Source organism: Atractosteus spatula, chromosome 3 (genome assembly GCF_055471065.1).
Source record: "Atractosteus spatula isolate fAtrSpa1 chromosome 3, fAtrSpa1.hap1, whole genome shotgun sequence".
NCBI lineage: Eukaryota > Metazoa > Chordata > Actinopteri > Semionotiformes > Lepisosteidae > Atractosteus > Atractosteus spatula.
The window spans coordinates 69,399,422-69,419,304 of record NC_142708.1 but is presented as its reverse complement, the minus strand read 5'-3'; the positions used below and the strand labels follow the sequence as shown (position 1 = coordinate 69,419,304).

General features: G+C 46.6%; 2 protein-coding genes across 2 annotated transcripts; both read right to left on the bottom strand.

Annotated features, from left to right (window-relative positions):
• Positions 1-819: 819 nt before the first annotated feature.
• On the bottom strand, positions 820-3,275 carry LOC148838502 (zona pellucida sperm-binding protein 3-like). Its single transcript, XM_088911325.1, has 9 exons — positions 2,919-3,275; positions 2,534-2,652; positions 2,219-2,322; positions 1,956-2,133; positions 1,752-1,872; positions 1,591-1,679; positions 1,413-1,510; positions 1,037-1,147; positions 820-929 (listed from the first exon to the last, which is right to left on the bottom strand). Exons 1-9 carry the CDS (start codon positions 3,273-3,275, stop codon positions 820-822), a joined length of 1,287 nt encoding a protein of 428 aa, XP_088767451.1.
• Positions 3,276-11,367: 8,092 nt separating this feature from the next.
• Positions 11,368-19,171, bottom strand: LOC148838501 (uncharacterized). The gene is made up of 17 exons (XM_088911205.1): positions 18,758-19,171; positions 18,369-18,484; positions 18,146-18,249; positions 17,637-17,814; positions 17,435-17,552; positions 17,274-17,356; positions 17,085-17,203; positions 16,937-17,016; positions 14,084-14,434; positions 13,871-13,989; positions 13,063-13,166; positions 12,712-12,889; positions 12,329-12,446; positions 12,142-12,227; positions 11,951-12,060; positions 11,751-11,870; positions 11,368-11,480 (listed from the first exon to the last, which is right to left on the bottom strand). The coding sequence occupies exons 1-17, from the start codon at positions 19,169-19,171 to the stop codon at positions 11,368-11,370; spliced, it is 2,511 nt and encodes an 836-aa protein (XP_088767331.1).
• Between the last annotated feature and the right edge of the window lie 712 nt (positions 19,172-19,883).

Sequence of the window (19,883 nt, the reverse complement as noted above, 5' to 3'; positions counted from 1 at the left end):
CATTGTGGGTGCCGTAGTTTTGTACATTCGTTAAATAGGAATCTAGAGGCCCAAGCCAGTTTTCGCAGAAGATATTTCCTCCCATCATATGTCAACAGTTCTAAGGTGCCAAAGAGGCTACAGCCTAGTGGCAGGTAGGACCAGTGTAGTGGTTACATACTAGTCTTCAAAAGCACTACCCCCTTTGTTTCAACCAAATTAAGTTCACAAACCTATATTTGAACCAATTCAGCTGTACCCACAACTGAAAACAGCCAATTCAGGTGTTGAGGAATGCTACTTTGCAATCATTGTAGAAGTTCTGAACAGTCCACTACTCAGCCAACATCTAAATTACTGCATTCTGAGATGCTGGCTCAGGACTAAGATTAGACCTAAATAAAAGTGGAATTTAGAATGTTTGACACCAGAACTTGCTTTCATAGGTTTAGAAGAGTATACAAGCACTTGGAGAGGCCAGGAATTTAAACCCACCCAAGGGACATCCCTTAATACTAGCTTTTGAAATAATCTGGGTTCTCCAACTTGCAGGGAGAATGCCATTATACAAGACCAATGAGCATAATCCATGACTATTAAACACTCTGTAGCCCACACAGCTTTACTTTCATTAGTTGCTTTGCACAATGCAAAAGTGCATGTTGCAGGATACACATGAATTGAGTCCATTTCAAGAACCAACCCAGAACCCCACCCTCCAGATACCTCTCACACTACCCTTACAATATCAGGAGCAGTGGTCAAGTAAAGGAAGTGAACAGAGCCCAGAAAGCAAGCTTTGATTTGCATCAGTTTTTATTTAGTGGGATCAGGTGACATTCAGATCATGAATCTGTTTCGCCGCCGGTGAACTCCAACTCCTATTACAGCAACAGAGACCACACCCAGTGCAGTTGCCACCACAGCCAGGGCCACCACTGTGGAGGAACCTGGAAGAGAGCAGAACTCCACATAGGACATGAGGTACTCAATAGCAAGATTGAAGGCCTTTAATCTCTTGAGAGCCCCGATGGATCTCCGGGAATCTCAGGTTTACCTTTTGATCTCTGCTCTTTTAATCCCAGGAGGTTGTGAGCCTCAGGTCCCAGGAGGGCAGGGTCCTCTTCCTGCACAGTTATGGGACCAATTACTGCATCACCCTCCCACTCTACAACAGAGCAACAGTAAGAAACTCATTTTGAGCAAGAACTTTTCATCCTGTAGCTGGATGATCTTCTATTTAACATACATTCAATCCACCAATTTTAGAGCTAGAAAAAAAAACCATCCATTAGAATGGATAAGGGGACTTGCTTTGATCACATCTTAAGGTCAGCCAGCCACACAATACCATTTAAATGCAGTTATGGTCCTAGGTTCAACTTGATAGTTCAAGCAGAAGCCACCCAAAACTTGGAATAAGAGAGCCTGACCTCTCTTTGCATATAAGGGTAGAGATCTGCGGCGCCTCCCACAGCTTCCAGTGTCACAGCAGGCACACACCTGGTCACTACCATCTACAGAGGTCCACCTGAAACAGGAAGGATCACAAGAATAGAGCGGGCAAGAACACCTACAGCCCATGGGGCCCCATCACCCCACAACACACACCTGGCTCCAGAAGCAAAGAAGCAGGCCTTGTTCATGGGGTCAATATTCTGGGAAGTGTCAACTACTTTCAGGTGGCAGGTGATGTAGATCTGTAATCCACAATAAGTCAATAGAGCTGTTGACCATGCAACAGTAGAAAGCCAGTTAAACAAAGGAGTTACCATGTTCCTGGTGTCCATATGGAACCTGAAAGCGTCCAGCTGCATCTGCAGTTTAGTGGGGTCCTGGGACCTTGGTCTGAACCGAGAATTGGAACCTGTTGCTTTGGCATCAGTCAGGCACCTGGGTGATGGGGAGGGTTAGGGAAGAAAGTTGCAGTTCCTTCTTGTACAAGAAAAAGAGTACAAAAACCCAAACAAAGCTACCCATGGTTCTCAATGAAGTCATATCTTGGAACCGAGTTCTTGTCTGGAACCAAGGTGGCCACACAACTGTCCACAAAGAGCCGGAGGGGCTGGTGGTCAGCCTGGGTGACAGAGGCCTCGATGTTCAGGATGTCCCCCAGGTAGAACACCATGGAGGACCTCGGAGACGTCCAGTCATCTGCAGAGACGGGGCACATGAGGGCCATCACTTGGGCTTGCAGGCAAGCGTGCAGGAGGAAGAGAGGCCCTCCCCATTCCCTTACCATTCATGAGCACCAGGGAGAAGTTCAGGAGACCTGCAGCAGACATGGTGGAGGCGAAGGGAACCCAGGTTGGTTTCAGGGCATTGCTGCTCACATTGTGCAGCCTTTGAAGAGAAAATTGTTGCTCACTCAATCCAACACTGCAACTTGTTCTACATGGACTCATGGCCTTTAGGAGCTTAGAGCAGGAATGGCCAAGGTTCTCAAAAGCTGCAGACTTCTAGGTCTGGGCACAGGCAACCTGTGCCAAGTGCATTCAGGCAAGAGTGGACCTTGAGGGACACCAGAAGCTGACCCGTCAGTAACCTCCATTACCTGGTATAGTGGCATTCAATACCAACACTGGCTGGAGACGTCCTCACAATGGGAGAGCTGGAGAGTGCAGTCGGCTTGTACAGCAGGGAGAATGTGTAGACAAGCTGATCAGCCAACATCTGCGAAAAGCCACATGGAAGGTCTTGCTAAAATATCATAGCATTAATAAACTATTCAAGCTCAGTTGCTCAAGAACTAGTGATCTAGGCTAGGGCTAGAAATTCAAGCAGGTAAGAATAGTCAGCTCCTTATTAATACTAGTAAGCCTCTCCCATTAAGAGAGGCTTACTACTTTACATCAAGTTTCCCCGTTCTAAACTAGAACCACCCCAGGACTTGCAGAATAAGGATTCCTAAACTAGAAAGGGGTCGCCATTTAACATACCATCAGCTCACTGCCACACGCCTGCAGCTCAGCCTCGAAGATCAGGAGCTGCGCCGCGGTGTCCTGCCGGGTGACCGCACAGTCTCCCAGGCTGAGATCCGAGGCGTCGATCAGCTGCCCGGTGCCGAACAGGTCCGTCTTGACCTGCACCACGATCGTACTCTCCCCGCACTGCGCCGACACGGACAGCGGGACCGTCTGCCGATATTCGAAAGGCAAAGTGCCGAGCTGCAGCCTCCCTCTCCTCACCGGCGAGAAAGATTTTAAGGACAAGTCAGCCCACGAGCCAGCATCGCAGAACACCGCGATGAGACACAACAAAAACAGGGAGAGATGGAATTTACGCTCAAGCGCCATCACGCCAAATTAAACAACCACCAGTAAACAAATTTACACTGATTAGGAGGGCTGGGGGGATCCGTTTTATAGTCGCCAGGGCAGCGCTTTCCCGCTAAAAATTAAGCGGCAATTAATCTCATTTGCACGTGCGCTTTTAGCGTCTTATGATGCAGATACGTTAATTAACTGGATGAACAAAATATCGTTTCTAGGCGCAAGGAGACCTTAATTATCTCAGACGATGGGCTATCTGTTCATTTAGGTGAGCAAGACTAGGACTACAGCTCATCAGGGTCGGCTAGACTACCCCCAAAACGTTTAATTGATCTTAGTAACAACGGGAAGATTAAGAAATAGGATAATCAAAGAGCGTGTGTGTTTCGTCTTCCACATGGTGTAAGATTTCCTTCATTCATCCGTTGAAATGCTGGAGGCGTATAACGTCGAGACAAACCAGTCATAATTTTGAGCCGGAAGACAGAAATTGAAAACATGGACCCCAAAAAGCATTCAGGCCGCTGTAGGGATCACCACACGCCCCCAGAAGTCCGTCTTTGAGTCTCCTATTACAGAACACTGTCCGGGTCAGAAGCAACTTGTCACTTACACGTTAACATTCCATATTTTTACACGTCAGTAATTAAAGTTACATGTATGGTTTTTTTTTAATCAACGTTTTATATTTGGGGATAAGCAATAGGAAGAACAGCCATTTCACTCGAGAATGTCCCAAGAACAGTTATTTCGTACGAGAATCTTATTTGATTTCTTTTCTTAAGTGCGAAAAGCAATTCTCAACAAATACAAACTTTCGGACAGCTGGAAAACATGAAATAGTGACTTCTCACTATTTATTTATAGAAAAAAAAGAAATAAAACAAGTATATAGACGTTGGACAGTTGGGTTCAAAATCGTAAAGTACACACCCGTGAATAAGAAAGAAGAAAGAAAAAGAAAAAAATAAAACATAAAAGGTACAGAGATCGGGGTGTGGTTATGGATTGGATATTTCACAGTAAATTAAATATGCCGACTTTTGGCTTGTTCTAATTAGGCGATTGTACAGGTTACTTGTCCTACTCTTATTTGCTGGAATACTGTGCACTGAGGGTTTGTATCAACGCAGACTGGATTCGTGAGAATAGTGCGCTGGGTAGTATTTCGAAAAATACCCAATAACTTATACATTTTCCTGAGAAGTATCCTCATGATAGCAGATCACATCTTTACCGGTTAACAAGACACGGTGACTGCTATTATTGACTATCGTAAACGGTCATTTCAAGAGGTCGCAGGTGGGGAGCAGGAAAAACAAAAGGTGATGCACCATCTCAAAAGGAACGTGTATTGTTTACATTTGTAGATTTTGCAACGAGGGAGCTAGGTGCATAAATTAATTGCATCATTTTAATGTGATTTCGCTCACTTTAAAACTTTGCTAAAGATCAGCCGGGTTTTATTCAACTTTTTGTCTTAACGTCGTGATTGCGACATTTTTTCCTGAATTATATATCGCAGACTATTTTGCTGCTAAATCCTGCATCTTTTAGTCGTACATCTTCAAACAGAACGTGGCTGTCATTTTTTTCTGTCAGATAAATAATATTATAGTAGTTTTTCATTTTGTTGTTGTTGTTGGTGGCGTTTTTACATTCCGATTACGTTTTGTAAAGACTGCAGATGATGGTTTCGTTTGGTGGCGTCTTGAGAAGGCCGGAGGTACGGACGTCGGTTCGACAGTCGCTGTTGAAGAAAACTGAATGGATAGAAATAAGGAAACTGCGTTCTTGAGGGTTTTTCTTAGATGCTGTTATCTGGGTAACCCAATAGATTGAGATATGCGAATCAGAACATTTTAACAGGGGTATTACTCTCTCTGTAAAATCAGTACCCAGAGCAGTTTATGTTACATACTGCCTATATCAAGAGCGGAACTGGAATGACAGCTCATGTTCCTGTTCAATCGCCGGTAAGAGTGTTGCTGTGTGTCAGGCACAAGTCCTTAAAATTTATTTATTTACAGGACACGTTTGAAAGTGTTGACATCCGTTGGTAAAACGGGAGCACCGGCACGAAGCTCTCTTTCAAATACTGATTTATTGTGCATCGAGGAACTGCGGACAGACTTCAGCCTTAATGTAAAACTAAAAAGGGGATCTGAATGATGCCTAGACTATGTGTTGACTGGAAAAAGTAAGGAACCATGCAGCTCTTAAACTCCGGCAGCACATTCCTCTTCATTTCTTCTTATTCTTATTCGAATTTAATCCGGCTAATAACCCGATCCAACGCTGTCTCTTACGAACAAAACCGATTTGTTTCGAAAGAAACGCCCAACTTGTACAGGAACCTATGGGTCAGTTTAGGAGATCATTTTCGTTTGATATACGGTTTTTTACATATCAGGTTAAGTATATTGTGTATGAAATGAAACGAGCGTTTTACATTGCTTTAGGGGAAATGAGAGAAAATGGAATTAAGTCGACGTGCGCCGCTATCCGCTAGGGCGAGCCCGTTCGCCCCGTTACAAGTCTTCAGCCAGTCAGACGCCTCCGTCACACCTCTGGGCCAGTGAGCCTCGCTGCATAAGGAACCGAGGCCCGTTCTACGATCATTCTGGACTCCATCAGGACAGGCGCTGTTGGGGTTGTGGGGCTGTTTTCACAACGCTGTTGTGCTTATGTTTTGGCTACTGCGTTATGGCAGTAAGGTGCTTTTGGCGGGTTTTTGCCATTTTCTGTCATTTCTATGAGATGTATAATATCGGGCATGAGGGGGCAGTATAGAATAAGCCACTATGCTCATAAATGTGTTTTTTTTTTGTTACGTTTATGCTTGTGTAAATGGGCAGTCAGCCCTGGCGGAGGGGCTGAACTCTGAAATCCATCCATGTTAGTGACATTCATGAATAACGTCAGTAAATCGCTCATACGCATATATCACTTCACTTTCAATAAGTGCTTATCCAGAGCAGGGTCATGGCAGAGCCATGGGCACAAGGCGGGACACAGCTTGGAAGGGACACCAGTCCATTGCAGGGCAGACACAGACACACCCACCAGGGCCGGTTTTCCCAGAAGCCAATTAACATACCTGTAGGTCTTTTGACCTTGGGAGCAAATCAGAGCACCCAGAGGAAACCCAGGGGAAAACATGCAAAGCGCACAATAGAGCCTAGGAATAGGGACAGGGCCGGATTTCGGTGTTCGTAGGCCCTGGGCACGTTCACTCAGAAATGTGCAAAAAGAGGGGAAAACGCCAATTGAATGACGTCGATTGACATGATGCACTTTAAACTATTCTCATGCTGAACCACGTGATTGATGGAGCGAGTCGAGTGACCATCACTTCCATACTTCTAGTTTCTAGAACAGCCGCTAGAGAGCGTGTGATTACTGACTTGCAGCATCTAGAGTCGATCACAAGCATGTGTGATAGTCACGGTTCCGCGGGGGGTCGTGCCCCCCGCCACCCGTCCCGTCCCATCCCCCACACCTGGGGCGGGAACCTGGGTCTCTGGCGTAACGCAACCGGGCACCAACCGCGTGAGCTGAAGGAGACCTCCCTCGGCCCAGGCAGCTGAGGTCCCTGCTACGCGCAGTGAGGGTGCTGACATCACCACACTAGCTCCGCTACACATGTTTAATGACTCATTTTCATTAGTTACCAGTGTTTCCCTCCTTCGTAGGCGCTATGAACTGTGCCTACAGTGCCTAATGGGAAATAGGAATAGGAACTGAATAGGAATTGAGCCCAGGGCTCCAGTGCTGTGAGGCACCAATGCTAAACACTGTGCCACCTATTTTCCTATCATTTCACTTCATTTTCCCTTTGCATTAGATGGGTCTGTTCCCTTTCAGGCCTCAGATCCTGGCTTTCTCCTCCCAGTAGAATATCTGTTCAGTTGACTGCAACAGGCTGGAGAGATAATAATAATCATTAATAATTCCTCACACTCATACAGCAGTTTTCTGGACACTCCACTCAAAGCACTTTACAGGTAATGGGGACTCCCACGGTCACCACCAGTGTGCAGCCCCAACTGGATGACGTGACAGCACCCAGAGTGCACCAGTCTGCTCACTACACAGCAGCTCTCAGTGGGGAGGAGAACAGAGTGATGAAGCCAGTTCAGAGAGGGGGATTATTAGGAGGCCATGACTGGTAAAGGCCAGGGGGAAATTTGGCCAGGACGCTGGGGTATCACCCCAACATAAAATATAAGGTCCTGTCCTGCCAGTCGGCCACTGCCAGTGCCTGGACCAGTCGGCAGTGTGAGCTGGGACTGCCCGTCTCTGCAACTGTGGATGGTTCCCACTGTATGATTCAATCCCTTTCTCTCCTGGCACCCACACTTGTTAAGGCTGTCCTGTCCCGGTGCACAGTTTTGTGTTGTCTTTGATTGAATGCTAAATAATATGTTCTCAACTGACCAAACTGGTATAATAAAGATTATGCCTAATAATCATGAAGCACACAGGAACCTATGGGTCAGTTTAGGAGATCACTTTCGTTAGATATACGGTTTTTTACATATCAGGTTAAGTATATTGTGTATGAAATGAAACGAGCGTTTTTTTTCCCTACACTCAGTCCTTGGTTTTTAAAAAAAACCCAAACCTGATCCCGTGGGCTCTCGCACGCCTGCTGCATTTTCGTTCCTGCCAAGCTCTCAGTGACACAATTGAAACCTTAATTGACTTAATAAAATGATTAATTGGAGCTGCTAATCGCTGACAGCTCTTAAGCATGTTAGACGTCGGCATTTAACTATCGTTTTTCGTAAATAAAATCACAAACCTTTTCATACAAAAAAGTAGCACACGACCACCTCGGTAGTTCAGTTATTAAGGTCATTACGGCGCTACGTGCAAGTGCATCCGGGTCCAGATCTAAGGGGGGCCCGTTGCTAACGTCATTAAAATGACAGCTTTTTTTTTTTAGACAAGACAGCCCGCGAAATAAACGTACGAGAGATCCTATGTCACGAGCGGGGAACACGGTGTATTACCCAATAGCAATATCAAGAGTCTGGCCTATTTTAAAATAAAACTCAATGATCTATTGGAAAACAAGGCCATTCCTGAATATGCAGAACTGGATAACGCGACGTGTTCCCCTGTAAAGACTGAGCAACAGGCGAGCTAACATTTAGCTACGCTGTGTTGGTTAGTGTGCCACGTGAAAGCGAGCCAGCAATGTAAGTCGGGTAGCGAGAAACGCAAAGAACAGAAAAGGCAATTAGAGAGGGAAAGTTTAAATTGAACTTTAAATTTACAGTAAATTTACAGAGTTTGTACATTTTACAGAGATATCTGTAGTGTTTTGTTATGTACTTGTGCATTTTACCAATACATCGTTTCAAATTGATTGTTAAATTTCATAAAATGATTGTCACTGTTATTTTACGGTTAACATAAAAACGGTTACAACCATTCTACCCATTGTCCCGTTTGATTAGCCTGGCATCTTATCTTGAAATCACTTACTTCCATTGACATTTGAATTTTATATTGCGTTACGGCCATATAACTATCGTTTTAATTACTGTCATATGTGTTGCACATATATCCACACAACCCATGATAGTATTTAACTTAAAACTACGAACACTCACTCATGACCTCGATAACAAACTTTTTGCAGGATTTACAAAAGAAGCTTATTTTGTTGAGGCGGGGGGGGGGGGGTGTTTTATTGACGTGAACATATCAAATACGATCTGTAAAACCTACTAAAGTTAAAAATGAAACCAAAACGTGGAGCTTAGTACTTACACCAGCAAGTCTGAATAAACAGTGCCTCACATTGCAAAGTAGGCCCTACCCTCAAACCGCGGAGCATCGCTGAGCCAGCACCGGACCCCAATATAGGTCTGACGTGATACAGAGCCTCCACTCCACTCTGAAGCGTCCTCCTCCGCGTTCACCTACTGACTCTCACCGGCAGGTACATCTGATAATTATGTGTAAATATGTCTCTGTCAGTAACAAATACAGGTCCCCAAAGAACTTGCAGCGATATTAAAATCAACAAATGCGACGAAAGCGTTTACGGCCCCCGCTATCTTCTTCTCATAATCCCCTGAACGTTTTGAATGGATGTCTGCTGTAGTTTTTTTAAAATAAAAGCTACCAGTTGCCGATAAATCAATGTTCTATATCGGAGCAGTCTGACTCCAGTTCCCAGAGAGGCCGGAGCAGCTGCAGGTGTTAATTACTGCTGATGTCCGAAGACGGCATCGAAATCAGCTTCACCCGGTACTGTAGGTTCTGGGATTTTAGAAGAGACTTAGAAAACCCGAAGAAATAGGTTCAGGGTCAAACCAGTCGGAGCTATATCATCGTCATTAATATTATTAGTTCAGGTGGGGAGCTGCGTCAGCATGCGTGGGCTGCAAAGGAACAAGTAAGGGTTTATTCCCTGCTGAAAAGAGAAGAAAGGCTTCTGAAGAAGGCTCCATGGTCGAAACGTTGTGTTTTCTTTCTTCTCTTTTCAGCATGGAATAAACCTATTACTTGTTCATTAATATTATTATTATTTTATTATGTTACATTACTACCACAGGAATCATTCATCCAAGGCAATTGATATTTTCAATTTATTGCTGAAAATTAAGTTCAGGACAGTGTAAATGATGGCTATACTGAACGCACATGAATAAATGGCCGTGTGTGCAGTTTCCACAACAGAACTCAAACAATGCAAAGGCAGGGAGTAAGAATTTCGGTTCTATTAGAGATTGGTTAGATTCCATTCTTTTGACCATCCTCTATTTTGTTTATGACAAATAAAACTGGCAGCCCACTGGAGCTCAGCAGGTGTGAGCCTGGCCAGTACCTGGATGGGAGACCTGCTGGGAAAAACTAAGGTTGCTGCTGGAAGAGGTGTTAATGGGGCCAGCAGGGGGCGCTCACCCTGCGGTCCATGTGGGTCCTAATGCCCCCATATAGCGACAGGGCAAAGGCGCCGTCCTTTGGATGAGACATAAAAACCGAGGTCCTGACTCTCGGTGGTCATTAAAAATGCCAGGGTGTTTCTCGAAAAGAGTAGGGGTGTAACCCTGGTGTCCTGGCCAAATTTCCCATTGGCCCTCATCAATCATGGCCTCCTAATAATCCCCATCTATGAATTGGCTTCATTACTCTGCTCTCCTCCCCACTGAGAGCTGGTGTGTGGTGAGTGTTCTGGCGCACTATGGCTGCTGTCGCATCATCCAGGTGGGGCTGCACACTGGTGGTGGTGGGGAGTCCACATTACCTGTAAAGCGCTTTGAGAGGAGTGTCCAGAATAGCGCTGTATCGTTCTCTTATGGCAGTCCTCAAAGTCATGGAGATCGGACACAGCCAAGGCAGGCAGCAGCATTCCCCAAATTCCGAGGCGGTCCGACACTCCAGAGAAGAAATGCAGAAGGTCCCCAGACAGCCTGAGGGCAGGAGAATGTCATGGGTCTGGAACTGTCAAATCAGCAACAAGCACCCCTCTCTCCTGCCTCCACATGCCCTGATCGGGCTTTAAAAGGTAACTTAAATCGGTATTGTCACACAGTATCAGTATTGACACACACCCAGTGTCACACACATCTCTATCACTGCTGCATCAAATTACCTCCTATATTTCTTGACTGACTACACATCTGGTGAGTGTTGCTGTACTACTTTTTGAGTGCTGGTTGGGAATGACATTCTATTGTTTGCAGCAAAATTAAAGAAAAGTCTATCACATTGCCATATGTCTTGTAAGTTTCTGTTTGGTGTTGTGTTGCAGACGCACAATATTTGGAAAAGTAGCCCCCCCCACCCCCAAGCCTTTCGAAGACTGTTTGCCAAAGTCAGCACATCTGTTTGTAATCGGACAATTGTATGTCCCTTAGCAGTGTGCAGTTGGCCGATGGGAACAGTGAAGGTGGTATCTGCTACACCTTCCAGGTGACAGAATGGCTCAGACCTGGGCCACTCCATGGTCTGATCACAAACCAGCAGGTACCACCCTCCCCCATCCTATGGCCTGATCACACACAGATCGGTCCCCCCCCCAAACAAAGGATCAACCATCAGTGAAGCTTTTAAAAAAAACAAAGTTTTATTCCTCTTGGGTTTCAGTCACAAGCTAGGCTATGGATTTGCTTCGCCTCCTGTACAGGGCAGTCCCAAGCACAGCCATGCAGACCAGCCCCACAGCAGCCACCACACCAGCCAGCATCACAACCTCAGCAGAGAGACCTGGAGAGGGAGAAGACCGGGGTTTGAAATAGTCGCTAAAATAGCTTAAGGCCATCCAACGTCAGGAAATATAAAACTACTTCAGGACCTTGCATGTTAATGAGCAATTAACATAACAGCTTTACGGAGGACCAAGTCTCAAAGCCAAATTCCTGTGGCATCACTCGGGTCCTTCCGAACATTTTGCTTTGTCCATTTTCAGCTCAAGATGCAGCAATGGCAATGACAGGAGATCCAGCAGTTTAAGCAATTGATTTGTACTCCCCATACCTGCTGCCTTTTGTTCCTTTGTCTGGAGAAGCCTCTGGGCTTTGAGCTTTGCTGGAGGAGCTTGATTCTTGTCCTCCAGAATGAGAGGGCCAAGAGTGACCTCACGGGCCCAGGCATGATCTGCAGGTTACAGAAGAGCCAGCCTGTTCAGTGCACCTCTCCAAGAGAAAGGGGGGGAGGCTATAGCAAGACATGTATACCTGTAGCACTTCTCTTACTCCTGCCAATCCAATACCTGGATCGTACTGTAGCCTCACAGCTGGAGTCACAGCAGCTGCAGACCTGGTCACTCCCATCCACTGATCTCCACCTACAGCAGGGACACAGGGTCAGAGCAGCTCCCTCACCTGAGCACCAGCTGGACACAGCAGCTCCCTGCCTCCTCACTGACCTGCTGCCCTCAGTGTAGCAGTCCTTGTTCAGGGGGTCCACACTCTGGGAAGCAGGAGTCACCTTCAGGTGGCAGGTGATGTAGATCTACAGATGAAAGTAGGTCTAGTCTTTGAAAGGGGCAGCCATTAAGCTATCAAGGTGTCAACCATTTATCCTATGTCTCTTCCTAAGGTAGAAGAACTCACCAAGTTCCTTGCTTCTCTTTGAAATCTGAAGGCATCCAGCTTCATCTGCAACTTAGAGTCCTGGGATCTTGGCATGAACTGAGAGTTGGACCCTGTCAGCTTGGCATCAGTCAGGCACCTGTTAGGGGAGGGGGTGTAGAGAAGTCTACATTTAATATATTAAAACAAATTCTCAAATGAGGCATTTGGGTTTGTTCAACTGTCAAGTCAGTTGGTTAGGAATCAATCGCCACAGCTGCCACTGGATCAAATGTGGTTCTTGACCCATTAGAATTTAGTCCCTACTAATCCTTCCTCCCCCCCGCCCATGTCAAAGGGCACCACTTTCTCAATTACAGTACCAGCAACTGGTCTCTTCATCTCCATTCCACAACTAAACTCACCCATGGTTCTCAATGAACAAATATCTGGGGCTAGAGGTCCTGTCTGGGACCAGCGTTGCCACGCAGCTGTCCACAAAGAGCCGCAGGGGCTGGTGGTTGGCCTGGGTGACGGAGGCTTCGATGTTCAGGACGTCCCCCAGGTAGAACACATTGGAGGACCTCTGGGAGCTCCAGTCAGCTGGAAGAAGCAGCCCAAGAACTGACATGCTGAAGCCATTCTGGGTCATTAGCAGAATGAAAGTCCACATACCTACAGGTTTAGTCATTTGAAAGCCCTTGTCAGCACTTCTAATAAGGCTTAGCTTCCCCACTCCAAGCATGAGCAAGGTGGAGGAGTCCACAGATAAATACCATTCATGAGTCTCAGTGTGAAGCCCAGGACATCTTCAGCAGATTTGGTTGAGGTATATGGGACCCAAGTTGGCTTTAGGGCATTGCTGCTCATGTTGTGAAACCTAGAAAGGTGGCATTACAATAAGGTGTTCAGAAGACGGGGCCTAGGGCAGCAATGAATAATAATTGCTTACACTTATATAGTGCTTTTCTGGACACTCCACTCAAAGTGCTTTACAGGTAATGGGGATCCCCTCCACCACCACCAGTGTGCAGCCCCACCTGGATGATGCAACAGCAGCCATAGTGCGCCAGAATGCTCCCCACACACCAGCTCTCAGTGGGGAGGAGAACAGAGTAATGAAGCCAATTCATAGGTGGAGATTAGGTGGCCATGATTGGTAAGGGCCAATGGGAAGTTTTGGCTAGGACACCAGGGTTACACCCCTACTCTTTTCAAGAAACACCCTGGCATTTTTTAATGACCACATAGAGTGAGGACCTCAGTTTTACGTCTCATCCGAAGGACGGCGCCCATTTACAGTATAGTGTGCACATCACTATACTGGGCATTAGGACCCACACAGGCCACAGGGTGAGCACCCCCTGCTGGCCCCACTAACACCACTTCCAGCAGCAACCTTAGTTTTTCCCAGGAGGGAATCCAGGTACTGACCAGGCTCACACCTGCTTAGCTCCAGTGGGCTGCCAGTTGCGAGTTGCAGGGTGATATGGCTATTGGTGACAACACTACAAGTATATTCAGTACTTCCATGTGGAAAATCTGCTCAAGTGCTTATAGTGCCAAGTCAGCAGCCAATCTCACCTCATGTAGCGGCATGCGATACTGACAACACCACCATTAGTCCTCACTATTGGAGTATTGCCGATCGCGCTCGGATTGTAGTTGAGGGAGAAGTTATAGACGAGCTGATTTTCAACAGTCTGAAAAAAAAAAAAAAGATGAAGGCGTGAGAGGAAACGTTTAGGGGAAAAAAAAACCGATACGGAGAACAGATAAAAAGCCTTTAAGCTGTACCGTCAGTGTACTGCGACACCTCTGTAGCGGCGTCTCGAAAAGCAAGGTCTGCGCCGAGTCATTTTGCAGGGTGACCGCACAGTCTCCCAGGCTGATATCCGAGGGCTTGATCAGCTGGCCAGTACCGAAGAGGTCTCTCTTGACTTCCACGACGATTTTGCTCTCTCCGCACGCCGCCGAGACGGCCCGGACAACCTGTTGCTTGGGCAGAGGAGAGTCGAAAAACACCGCCCCCTTGCGCCCAAGAGCCGATCTCAGCGAGCCGGGAAAAGCGCGCCATCGAAGGGCGTCGGTCACGCAGAGCACCAATAGCGCCGCTGAATACACTAAAACACTCATGATGCTGACTAACTAGCAGAAAAGCGAATCCACACAACCTCCAAGTGCTCAGCCGCTTCTATTTATACGTCTCTGCCTGGTTCCGTCAAGCTGCGTGACTAAGGCAAGAGGACCAGATTTTCACGAGGTGTTGAGGACGCCTAATTAAACAGTTTGTCCTGCGAACACTTCTCACACGCCTGAGTTACAGTATGTGACTGACCTAAATGAGCTGGGCTCTTAAACACCAGCAGCTTGGACGTTAGCGATTAAATGTACAAACGTCAATCACGCAATGTTTTCAGAACTTTAAAATGTAGCCGGCGTGTTGGGGGGTAAATAAGCTGACTTAAGGCTGAATGCATAATTAATACGAGCACTGTCAAATAAGGCCTTCATACTTGAAGAATAGCGCTGAGCTGACTTCTTTTCGCAGTTTTATCTGGCCGAAGTTGAGGTTTAATCTTGTACCTGGGATGTCCTTTTTTGTTTCAAATGATAATTGTTTCAAATGATATGCGGTCAAACAGGCATTTTGTTTCTGTGGAGGCTGATCTGTTACATTAGAAAAACGCCACAATGTAATAAGATACAAAAAAGCTACATAGAGCAGCAGAGGGTAGTTTTCTTGTAACAAGGTGTTTTTTTTTCTCCCCCAAAACACCCCATTAAATGAGATTACGGTCTCATGTTACACACAAAACTCGCGTTTGAACATTTCTAAACTTCCTGTTTTCAAAGACCGGCTCAGGAAGTGGTTAACAGTGCGAGTGCTTCTTTCACTACCAAGAACAGCTGCACTCTTGAAAATTACTGTCCTGTATATCTGACCCGAGAGCCGACAAAGGACAACAGACTTTTTCCGTCTTCATTAGTATTTCGGAGTGGGATAATCGTTCATTTCTCAAAGAATACGTCAGGTCTTAATGGCGGGACTTCACGCTACTTTTCCAAACGAACTAAGTCTGTGCGCAGCAGACTATAAAGGAGTTCTGATCTGGTCAGATCTGTTACGACCTCCCACTCTCCACAACTGAAAGACAGGGACAGTTCCGATAGGCAAGTCTGCAACTGAAGTGTAATACGTTGCTAAAGCCTACAGAAAACCTGAAACGGAATCAGACCGTGGTGAAAATGGATTGAAGATACCGCGCACACCCTCGGTGTATTGACTCACACCAAACTCTACGCTACCTATAAGGGTGGAAACATTTCATTATGGAAAAAACAATTCAGATCCATTTAATGTTGGGGCAGCAGCTGCTGTCAACCCCTGCCTCGGGAAACAGGGAGCAGCTTCCCCAGCAGATGAGAAATGGCAGCAACTTTCACCTACTTTTGAGTAAAGAATGACCCTTTCTCAGTTTTAAAAGCACTTTGTCATTTCCACTTGAGCCTTCTGGGTTGAGAAGAACTCTTCCTGACAAAAGAAGCCCACTGGGATGACAGTCAAGTTGATCAAGGATTGATTATATACACAGCATGTCCAGGCCTCTCCACCAGGACATGGGTTCAGTTTCTTCATCCCATCAATGTAGGTCATTCTCTTAAGCTCATAAATGTATCTGGGTGTTCTGCTTAGGACAAACATTAGGAATTCTTGTAAAAAAACCCTACCAATGTTCTACTTTATTATGCATTTCAGGACATTGAATTCACAAGCCTTAACATTTAGAGTCTCCACCCCCACCCCCCTCATTTCTCTACACTTCCTGCATAGGTTTTTGCTCCCCCCCCTGCCCCATGCAAAATTCCTGAACCTGTTGGTCTATTAAGAGGTCATATGCACAGGCTTGACTTTCAGTTACTGCTTCTAGAGCAGAGAAGAAATTCCTTAACAGAAGAAAAGGAGAGTGACAACTATACATTGACCTTGATAAATGATAAAAGAGGTCCCAGCACTTTTTGATTCACACCTTATTATAACTTGTTTCCTAGTATCTACAGTAAAGCTTCCAGGTCATCTAGAAGATAACACCATGTCTATTATGGTTACTTGCTGGATTAGTTTGAACAAGTAGTTTCAGTTGCTCTCACCTTAAGAGGGTCCCAGAAACTAGATCTATTTATACATTATGGACTCGACCCATCCATTAGAGCAGGAAAAGCATCAAGAACCACCATTTTGGACCACAGAATGGTCAAGTCCACAAATAGAACATGCAGGTGCTAAACAGTGTTCAGCCTAAATAAAGCATGCTGAAAGACAACCCAACCTTTACACTCCTTAAAGTACAGAGAATTATAGTGTGGTACTGGCATCCATAATTCACAATGAAGAGATGGTAGAAATTTTACTTTTTATTCTCATTGTCAGGTACAAGGCGGACAAAAGCTCGTTCTCAGAGGAGAGAGACACCTGCTAACCAGAGACAGTTCTTGTCTGACCAGGGCCCCAGAAGATCCTAATGGAAAAGAGGGAAAGAAAAGTCTTTAAGACTTCCATACATTTGTTCAATCTAGAACAGTTTATTTTCCCCAAGTATACAACTTGAAACCTCTCACCTACCAGGTTATCAGCCCCATCATTCAGACAAAAGCTTCTTCCAAAGGGTCCTGCATCCCATCCAAAACAACTAGGGGACCCACTGTAGTATCACTCTCCCAGTCCGACTCTGCAATACACATCATTCTCAAGACACAGCCGTATTCCCTGGGTTGCTAAAACAGGAAAGTAACCTACGAATCTTGGAAGACAAGTCCCCTCTCTTCCAGCGGAGAGAAGCCCGGGATCTGAAGCCATTCCCACAGCTGGAATCACAGCAGCCACAGACCTGATCACTCCCATCTGCTGACTTCCACCTAGGAGAGACACTGCATGAGGATCCACACAGGGGAGACCAACAAGTCACAAGGGACAACCGAGACCCACCTCCCACCAGTATAGAAGCAGGCTTTGTTCTTCATGTCCACCTGGAAGACTGCAGCCACTTTCAGGTGGCAGGTGATGTAGATCTGGAACAAACCACAAGCTCACAGCCAAGAAGCCACACCAGCTCAGATTCCAGTTGAACAGAGGCTGGGAAAACTCACTGAGCTCCGGGGATCTTGATGGAACCTGAAGGCATCCAGCTTCATCTGCAGCTTGGTGTCCACTGACCTTGGCATGAACCGAGAGTTGGAGCCAGTCACCCTGGCATCAGTCAGGCACCTGTAAAAACAGCAAGTGGGCATGGAGAAGGTATTTAACCTGACCTACTGGGGCTAAGGCCCACTAGTGACATTTAATGCCCACCCATAGTTCTCAATGAAGGAGTAGCTGGGAGTGGAGGTCTGGTCGGGGATCAAGGTGGCCACGCAGCTGTCCACAAAGAGCCGAAGGGGCTGGTGGTTGGCCTGGGTGACGGAGGCTTCGATGTTCAGGACATCCCCCAGGTAGAACACATTGGAGGACCTCTGGGAGCTCCAGTCATCTGCATTAAATCAGACATTAGGTTGATTAATAAAAACCTGGCCAAATTTCCTCCTGGCCTTCAGCAATCATGGCTTCCCAATCACCATCTATAAATTGACCATTACTGTTCTCTTGCCCATCGAGAGAAGAGGCAGGCCAAGTATACTGGTGCACTTTGGCTGCTGCATCATCCAGGTGGAGGAGGGGACTCCCCTCCATGACCTGCATTGTATAGTGCTTTGAGTAGAGTGTCCAGAAAAGCACATGGGGAGAGTTGAAGTCAAGTCTTCTGCACATTCCCCTCTGCCAATGGCCAGCAGGATCCACAGAAGCACATTAAGAAAGAGTACCATTCATGAGCGTCAGAGTGAAGTCCAGGACATCCTCTGCAGACTTGGTGGAGGTGAAGGGGACCCAGGTTGGCTTCAGAGCATTGCTGCTCACATTGTATCTCCTAAGAATGAACAGGAAACTCAGGATAGTTTACCCATAATGCTAAAGTCAGGAGTTGGTTAAAACCCAGGACTGCAAGCAGCTCAGACATTAAGGTTCAGGCCAGCAAACGCCACCCACCTAGAATAACGGCACTCGATGGGAATGACTGCGCCGTTCATCCTTATAATTCCGTCGGGAGAGGGGGCGGGCGTGTAGAAAAGCCGATTGGAGTAAATCAGCAGCTCGCCCACAAGCTAGGAGCAGAACAGGAGATCAGTGTGGACTCGCGAGTCGGAAGCTGACAGCAGCAACAGTGCGCCTATACACGCTTTTAGAGAAGACCAGAGCATCGGCGCAAGGCAACCGAACAGAACCATAGCGCAGCCCGAATCCGCATTCTTCTCCAGTGCCTCACCCTCCCCGCACAGGAGCTGCTTTATAACGATCAACGACTCCAAGACCCACCCTTGGCTTCAGTCCAGCGGTAGCCCCTCACACTGCAGCGCTCTAGGGCTTCGTTTTCTTACCGAGAGCGCGGTGCCGCAGTCGCTCAGGTTGGCGCTGATGAGGAACGAGTCCCCGGACCCGGACGCCGCCGCGCCGCAGGAGCCGCCAGCCGAGGGCGGGCCGAGCCGCAGGTCCTCGGCGCGGACGGGTGTGCCGATGCCGTAGAGGTCGGCGCTGACCGTGATATCCACGCTGGCTTCGTGGCACTGCACGGTGACGGTCTTGGCCGCCGCAGAAGCTCTTCCCTGGTCCTGCAGGGAAAGAGATACCATGGCCTGCTCTTTACGATAGGAGCGCCCGGACTGGTAGCTGCGCACTCTGGCTCGAGTGCTGGGCTTCGGGATTTCCTTGTTGCTAATCCGCCAGCTGTAGCAATAGCTGCCCATCAACAACAGAACTCCCAAAACATACAGCGCTTTGACTAAAGACCCCATTATTAGCCCGACTACAATTAAAGTGTTGGACCCACCAACCAGGATACCAAAGCCCGCGCTCGTTCTTATTTATACAGGGCAGGACAGCGGGCACAGCTGTTTAATCAAGCGGACCTGATGGGTGCGTCACTACAAGTCCCAGGTGGGACTGCTATTGCTTTGATTTTGAATAATTGACACAGGGCTCTCGTCACTCAGTTAATAGACAGTGAAAAGATCGTTTACCCTCCGCAATTCAAATTGTGTTAAGTGACTTAAAAGGGAGAGAAGTTGTAAAAGTAATCAAATCGACTATTTCTTTCTGTTCGTGACAACACCGCATTGTCTAATTGATTATTATGTGAAATCACATCGAAGGGGGAAAAGGTTCCGTTCACAGCTTTTGTTAATAAATTTTGTCGTTTAACATCGCTGTCTTCCGGACAGCAGCTTAATTGTTAATTCCTGGATAATGCTGTTCTCATGAATAACGTTAAACCATTTACAGTAAATGCGGGTCTCCTTATTTTAAACACTGCCTTCTGTACTAAACATCTACAGTACGAGCTCAGAAACGTGTGCTGTGCTTAATATGGGGTCTAAAACTCAGTTTCCGGAAAACCTAGTTTCTGGAATTGTTCCAGGCTTGCACTCTCAGTTACAGAATTGGCCCAAATGTTTATTAACTTCCTAATGGTGTTAGTTCTAACCCCCAAGTTGTTTTGTAAGCACA